Source organism: Cydia splendana, chromosome 18, assembly GCF_910591565.1.
Source record: "Cydia splendana chromosome 18, ilCydSple1.2, whole genome shotgun sequence".
Classification (NCBI taxonomy): domain Eukaryota; kingdom Metazoa; phylum Arthropoda; class Insecta; order Lepidoptera; family Tortricidae; genus Cydia; species Cydia splendana.
Genome location: NC_085977.1, coordinates 16,247,114 through 16,255,672, shown reverse-complemented (window position 1 = coordinate 16,255,672; position 8,559 = coordinate 16,247,114). Strand labels below are relative to the sequence as shown.

Sequence of the window (8,559 nt, the reverse complement as noted above, 5' to 3'; positions counted from 1 at the left end):
GAGGGGGCGGCGCGGTGCTGCAGCTGTGGCGCGGCGCCGAGCTGCACGAGCACAACCTGCGCCGGGCGCTCACCGACGCTCACAGGGCTCAAGGTGAGACTGGTCGGCGTGGTGATCCTCCACGACGGCCCCATGTCGGCCGGCTCGGAGCCGCCCGGCTACATCGCGCTGGTGGGGGGAGGGGGCGGCGCGGTGCTGCAGCTGTGGCGCGGCGCCGAGCTGCACGAGCACAACCTGCGCCGGGCGCTCACCGACGCTCACAGGGCTCAAGGTGAGACTGGTCGGCGTGGTGATCCTCCACGACGGCCCCATGTCGGCCGGCTCGGAGCCGCCCGGCTACATCGCGCTGGTGGGGGGAGGGGGCGGCGCGGTGCTGCAGCTGTGGCGCGGCGCCGAGCTGCACGAGCACAACCTGCGCCGGGCGCTCACCGACGCTCACAGGGCTCAAGGTGAGACTGGTCGGCGTGGTGATCCTCCACGACGGCCCCATGTCGGCCGGCTCGGAGCCGCCCGGCTACATCGCGCTGGTGGGGGGAGGGGGCGGCGCGGTGCTGCAGCTGTGGCGCGGCGCCGAGCTGCACGAGCACAACCTGCGCCGGGCGCTCACCGACGCTCACAGGGCTCAAGGTGAGACTGGTCGGCGTGGTGATCCTCCACGACGGCCCCATGTCGGCCGGCTCGGAGCCGCCCGGCTACATCGCGCTGGTGGGGGGAGGGGGCGGCGCGGTGCTGCAGCTGTGGCGCGGCGCCGAGCTGCACGAGCACAACCTGCGCCGGGCGCTCACCGACGCTCACAGGGCTCAAGGTGAGACTGGTCGGCGTGGTGATCCTCCACGACGGCCCCATGTCGGCCGGCTCGGAGCCGCCCGGCTACATCGCGCTGGTGGGGGGAGGGGGCGGCGCGGTGCTGCAGCTGTGGCGCGGCGCCGAGCTGCACGAGCACAACCTGCGCCGGGCGCTCACCGACGCTCACAGGGCTCAAGGTGACTATGTAACACATTCACTGCCAAACTTCTCGTAGCGCTACGCTTGTAACCGATCCCAGCGTTTTCCCGCTTTGTAGAGGAAATCGACTACGAACATAAAACCCGCCGATCGGGTTTCCGGTACTCAATGTGTTGAACCCTAAAATGACAGCTGATCTTATTGCAAATATTATACCTTTATACGAACAATTCTTGTATATTTCGGGGATCTCGGAAACTGCTCTAACGATTTCGATGAAATTGGCTATAAGGGGGTTTTCGGTAGCGAAAAATTGATCTAGCCAGGTCTTAACTCTGAGAAAACGCGCATTTTTGAGTTTTTATATGTTTTCCGAGCAAAGTTTGGTCTCCCAGATATTGAAAACTAAAATGTATGTGTCTCACAGGCGACGTGAACAGCCTGCAAGTGATGTGCCTGGACGTGCGCGCCGGCGGGCCGCGCTCGCTGGCGCTGCTCATCGCGTGCGTCAACGTGGCGCGCTCCGACACCAGGCACGCCATCGGTAACGTACCACCCACACTGTTAACTAAGGTGGACCTTATGGCTTCTCTAATAAGGTTTTGTAATTAAAGAGCGGCTGCTTTCTACGGTCAAAACTCGGGTCCTCAACTTCTTTGGACACTTGTCTCGGCGAGACGGAACATCCATAGTTCTGCAAGGAAGAGTGGGAGGTGACAGGGCTAGAGGAAGATCGCCAATGAGACGGACCGACCAAATCAAAGCCAGTGTGTCGGCCACAGTAAGCAAATGCTCACGGAAAGCAGCTCCACGTGAAGAATGGCGACGTGTCGTTAAACGAGTCGCTCAAAAGTCTACATAATGGCCACGACCACTTTGTCAAGAGTGTAACGAAGAAGAAGAAGAAGAATAAGGTACACCGATGGACAGTTAGGAGTGTTGCTATTTGTACACACACCACCTCAACTACACGTTTATGGAAGGTAGAGGGAAGGTATATGTCGGCGAAGTTCCACTATTCGCATGGTCTGCATGGTCATCGGGTGGTAACCAGTTCTCATGACCATCCATTAGGTTAGAAGTAGTAACGAAGAAATAGACGTTTCACTTGTTGACTCAATTTTATTTACGAGTATAGATAGCTCTTACACAATCTAGGCTTAGCATAAGAATGACCCGAAACAAAGGCATGCAACCACTTAAATAACCTTTTCAACCCTACCCCTCCAGGTAGGACTACCTGAGATCACGCCACACCACCTGCGCTACAGTTGTTTATCAGTACAACTCCCAATTATTAATGTTTCCGGAATCGTTTAAAAATAACAATTAATTTAATTAAAATAAATATTTAATACATTAATTTTAATTATTTTAATTAAACACATACAGTTTATCATATCAAAATTATAATTAAACAGTCAATTGACTATGCTTCCTTTAAATCAAATATATTTTATATTTATTCGCAATTATCGATATAAGTAATAAAAAAACAAATTAAAATTATTTAAAAACATACATTTAAACACACATCAAGGATTGCCGCCCACACGGCCATTCTGCTCCAGCGCGCTCCCTGCGCTGATCCTGGCATCACCCATCCTGGGATCTAGCCCACACCGGCATCACTCAACATAAGAGATCTAGCCTTCAAGACCGGGAAAAAGGAAACGCGTGGTGGCCAGCCAGCGTTATAAGGAAGGTGTTGTGGATAAGGTGGAACAATGCATAATAATATCTAATTATTAAACCACGTTTATTGAGTCTCGGACTGAGAGCAGTCTTCATTTTGAACACTGCTACTCGTCTCATCCACCGCCCACACGGCAGACTCGTCATCATCAATATCAAATGGATCTGTCTGTCCCGTAGGAGCAGGTCTTAAGAAATCATGGCTAGCGATCTTTTCAGTACTTCCACGTAAATTGACATGTTTTAATTTATAGCGGTCGTTTGGTAATATTTCCAATATTTCCATGGGGCCCTCAAATTTTGCACCCAGTTTGGTAGTATGTCTTTCATGACGACGCATCAAAACAAAATCTCCCACTTTGTAAGGTTTGACCCGCGCTTTACCTATATCAAACCTCAATTTGTCTTGAAAAGATCGCTCGTCCATCCTTTGCTTACAATCATTTCTAACAGAAGTAAGGTCCTCTATAGGCTCATCATCGTCAACTTGGAGAAGCTTGATAGCGGGTGGCGAACATTTTTTTCCTAGCAACAGTTCTAATGGACTTTTACCGGTACTTTTAGAAATCGTACAATTGATTGCTAACTGTAGATCTTGCATAGCAGAATACCACGGTTTATCAAGCTCCACCACTGACATATTATCTTTGATTATTTTCATAATACGCTCTGCCTGACCATTTGCCCTACTAGCGCCTTTAGCCACAACGTGATGTTCAATACGAAATTTATTACAAAATTCTTTAAACTCTAGCGACGTCATACTTTTATCTTGATCTGTTATAAGACGTGCCGGGGTACCAAATATAGTTATTAATTCCTGAAAGCTTTTTATAGCGGAATCTGTTGTACGATCGTCAGCATAAACTAGATGAACGTATTTGGTAAATGCATCTATAAAAACAAATGCATACTCGGCCTCACTTCGGGTCCCATTCATACGTCCAGTTATGTCCGCATGGACGGTATGAAAGGGCACAGCCACTTTATCAATGGGATGTAGAGAGATTTGCCTAGCTCCAGATACGCCTTTACGAACTCGGCAACTGACGCAGTTTTCTATAAACTTGCGAACTAATTTGGACATATTAGGGAATCAGTATTGTTCTCTAATTTTGGCTAATACCTTTTCCCAGCTAAAGTGTTGAAGTGCTGAGTGATAGTGAGCAATAAGATTCTATCGATAACTACATGGGACAATAATAAGTTTCCGTGTTTTGTTATCAATTTGAACTTTTCTTCTGAGCAATTTGTCCTGTAATATAACGTATGTATTGGCTATATCTTGAGGAATAGAGTCTGAATTCAGCTGTTCTACGATATTTTTAAGTATGGGGTCGCGTTTTTGTTCTATAAGCAGCCAGTTATGGTCAAGAGTGGTAACATTGGCTGAAAATCGCAAAGGTTTTGATTGTTTTGGTGATTTGTTAGAATCACGGATATCTACAGGATTCCTACTGAAGTAATCTGCGTGAGCCAATCTTTCACCCTTACGATATTCAATCTCAAATTCATAGTTTTGTAAAAAGGTCCACCAGCGGTGAACTCTAGGCGTTAACTCCTTTTTGTGTCGAGACGCTTTAAGTGAATTGCAATCAGTTATGACTTTAAATGATCGCCCATATAAAAAATGACGAAAATGTTTTATTGCCTTTACAACAGCCAGTGTTTCAAGTTCATATGAATGATATTTACTTTCTGCGCTGGTCGTTCTCATACTAAAGTACCCAATAACGTGAGCTCCTTGATCTTTTTTTTGAATTAAAACGCCGCCATAGCCCAAAGAACTGGCATCCGTATGGGGTTCGGTCGGTAAATCCGGATCAAATATCGTAAGCAAAGGAGAAGATGTCAAGCGACTGATTATCTCTTTTCTAGCCTGTTCTTGGCGCTCTGTCCAGTTCCACGGTACGTTACTCTTGGTAAGCTCATAAAGGGGAATCATAATCTTTGAGAAATTTGGTACATATTTCCGAAAATACCCAGCTAGTCCATTAAACTGGCGCAATTCTTTTACATTTCTAGGTACCGGGGAACTGGATAAAGCCTCAATCTTTCTAGGACTGGGTTTAACGGTCCCGTTTTCTACAATGTTCCCCAGATATTCGATTGAAGTTTTCAAAAAAGTACATTTAGAAACGTTCAATGAAAAACCGGAGTCAGTTAATCGTTTTAGGACAAGATCAAGGTTACGCAAACCTTCTTCAGGCGTTTCAGACATAATAAGAATATCGTCAAGATAGACTAAGGCAATGTTATCTTTATAGTCGCCTAGTGCTTTGTTTATGGCGCGCTGATAGACGGAAGGCGCATTGCAAAGGCCAAAAGGCATACGTAAATACTCGTATTGTCCATCAGGGGTCACAAAAGATGTCTTTTCGATCGAGTCTTCAGCAATAGGAATCTGATGAAACCCGGCGGTCATGTCAAGACGTGTAAAGTAACGCGCCTTTCCTAACTTATCTATCTGATCAGCAATCAAAGGCAATGGAAAGTGGTCTCTTAAAGTGTTAGCATTCAGCTCACGGAAATCAACGCAAAGGCGATCAGAACCATCCTTTTTCTTAACTAGCAAAATTGGACTGCTAAAGGGTGAAGAACTTTCACGAATTATTCCATTGCTTTTGAGATCTGCAATCATTTCCTTAACCTTTTCGCGCTCAGTAGGTGATAATCTATAAGGTCGACGCTGTACAATTTTGTCAGGGTTTTTAAGTCTTATTTTCAATTCACCGGTATTTACTTTAGAAACGCGATTTCCAGTCGTGAAGCTGTCTTTATATTTATCAACAATATCATGTAATTTTTTAAGTAAATCAGTATCTTTTACGTCAGTATCAAAAACAGGCTCAAGACATGATTCTTTTTGTGTGCATTTGCTTATTAAGAAATTGCGTTTCACAGAAATTTCGTCTCGTGTTTGAGTGACACTAAGACCAGGTATTTGCAAAAGGTCAAATCCAATTATGATATCATCTTGTATCTCATTATCTTCAACAACATAAAACTCTAACTCGACACAAGTACCACCTATTTCTACCGTATTAGTAATGGTCTGCCTTGAATCAAATGGATGCTCACCAGCACCGAAAAAAGTGGCCTTAACAGCCTTTCTCTTCCCGGGAATCGAACCAGAGAAGCGTTTTCGCATCAGTGAACAATCAGACCCAGTATCAAACAAGCAAGGATAAGTAGCATCACCTATTTTAACTGTAGTAGTACTACGGGCCCTGCCGGAAAGATTGCTGCAAAGGTTTACTGACTTGTCTGAATTCGACCGTTCATTTAACATTTTACGAAAACAATTCTTTTCAACATGGCCCTTTTTCTTACAATATTTGCATTCAATCGATTTAGTATCATTAGGTGCTTTAGACTCGCTACCGACGGTGGGGGAATTATCAGATCCGGAAAAATTAAGCGCCTTGCAATCACGAAAGCGATGACCAGGTTTATTACACCTATAGCAAATAGTAGACGAATAGTCTGGTTTAATACCTACTTCAGTGGGGCGAGCTTTCTTAGAATTGTTATTATTATTCGTTTTTTCTAGTGTATCTAATTTGCGTTTACGGTATGTCTTCAAAACAGATACTAGTTTAGGCAAAGAGTCGGGCGTACTTCGCAACAATTCAGATCTAATATGTTCAGGATAAATACCTGTGATAACAGCATCCACAGCATCGGTATCATTCGCTTCCGGCCGCACGCGCTTGAATAATGTCCAAGCTGTAGTGGCGTATTCGGCGTAGCTCGCTGCTTGGTCCGACGTGTAGTTGCGCCACTTCTGTACATCATCAGCATACCGAAACTCCTTTGAGAATGTCTTGATTAGATCTTCCTTCACCTGATCCCAAGTAGTTGAATGTAGAGACCACGTGTCGGCCCACACTTTTGCTCTTCCTTTTAACTGAAGTATGGCTTTCATCCGTGCTTCTTGAGGTGATATAGCGAAGACGGAAATGGTTTCATCAACATTAGCGCACCAATCTCGAATATCATGAGATCGTACATCCGGATCGAACGGGGGTAGGTAGAAATTTCCTCGTTCACGGGGTAGCGCCAGCTGTTGTGGATTAGCGGCAGTGGCAGACAGTGCCGCATTAACAGCACTTGCCGCGGCTTGCTTTGTGACTGTGGTTACCAGGCTCATCACTTGGTCCATGGTAAAAGTAGGCTCAGGTTGAATAACCGATCGGCGACGCCCGCCTAGTATAGGGGATTGTGATCCCACCGCTGCTGTCGGCGAAGTTCTACTATTCGCATGGTCTGCATGGTCATCGGGTGGTAACCAGTTCTCATGACCATCCATTAGGTTAGAAGTAGTAACGAAGAAATAGACGTTTCACTTGTTGACTCAATTTTATTTACGAGTATAGATAGCTCTTACACAATCTAGGCTTAGCATAAGAATGACCCGAAACAAAGGCATGCAACCACTTAAATAACCTTTTCAACCCTACCCCTCCAGGTAGGACTACCTGAGATCACGCCACACCACCTGCGCTACAGTTGTTTATCAGTACAACTCCCAATTATTAATGTTTCCGGAATCGTTTAAAAATAACAATTAATTTAATTAAAATAAATATTTAATACATTAATTTTAATTATTTTAATTAAACACATACAGTTTATCATATCAAAATTATAATTAAACAGTCAATTGACTATGCTTCCTTTAAATCAAATATATTTTATATTTATTCGCAATTATCGATATAAGTAATAAAAAAACAAATTAAAATTATTTAAAAACATACATTTAAACACACATCAAGGATTGCCGCCCACATATACAATCTACATGTATCAAAAAGTGATCGTCAAAAAACCTTAAATAAGTGGCGCCACAATACCTAGAATATTTGTTTTTTTTAAATCATTCACAGCGCTTTCTGGAGAGATTTGGAACCATTATTTATAGCTGACAGCTGGACACTTGCAACAGTTCTGCCATAAGAGATTGTCGTCCTCCCTCTACCGTCCATGTACACGTGATCACTGATCTGTCATTTAGAACAAAATTGGTACACGAAGGGACGACTGAACAGAAAATTAAATAAAATAAATAATAAATAAATAAATAAATATTGGGGACATCTTACACAGATCAACCTAGCCCCAAACTAAGCAAAGCTTGTACTATGGGTGCTAGGCGACGATATACATACTTATATAGATAAATACATACTTATATACATAGAAAACACCCATGACTCAGGAACAAATATTAGTGTTCATCACACAAATAAATGCCCTTACTGGGATTCGAACCTAGGACCATCGGCTTCGCAGGCAGGGTCACTACCCACTAGGCCAGACCGGTCGTCAAAATTGGCTAATCCAACTGTCGTTTAGTATTGCGGATATAAAAACAGAGGTTCCAGTGTACAGTCAGCAACAAATACAACGGAACGGAATACATAAGTACTTATTTCTATGGCAAAAACGGTGTGTTACGATATAGTTGGCTATTTTGACCGTCACTGTATAGTGTATATGAGTCGCTTAAGACGAAACAGGAGCTAAGTTTTAAATATTTTAGGTAAATATACCCGTCTCGCTAACGGAAGCGGCACCTAAAAGTAGTGCGATAAGGACAAGGCGAAAAATCCTGCGTAAAAATCTCAAAAATCGAGGTTTCGTACTCCTCTGTTTCCTCCTCCAAAACTTAACCAATCGTAACCAAATTTGGAAATCTAAATGATTATGAAATTATCTGTGTCGGACCGTTTTGCTTTTTTGGCTAATTGATATCAGTTTTGAATGCCACGCCTCTCATTGCGGCATAGTCAATTAGGCCATTTTGGCCATTTTTGAAGGGCTCTAGCGCCTTAAAAAACAAAAATATCAAAAAAAGCAAAACGGTCCGACACAGATATTGACAATATTAATCTGTGTTGAAAAAATCATTGC

The 8,559-nt window shown here is 44.1% G+C and overlaps 1 protein-coding gene across 1 annotated transcript; it reads right to left on the bottom strand.

Moving 5' to 3' along the window:
• Positions 1-2,704: 2,704 nt before the first annotated feature.
• On the bottom strand, positions 2,705-7,213 carry LOC134799664 (uncharacterized). The gene is made up of 2 exons (XM_063772105.1): positions 6,143-7,213; positions 2,705-2,809 (listed from the first exon to the last, which is right to left on the bottom strand). Exons 1-2 carry the CDS (start codon positions 6,950-6,952, stop codon positions 2,705-2,707), a joined length of 915 nt encoding a protein of 304 aa, XP_063628175.1. The 5' UTR covers positions 6,953-7,213.
• Positions 7,214-8,559: the final 1,346 nt, after the last annotated feature.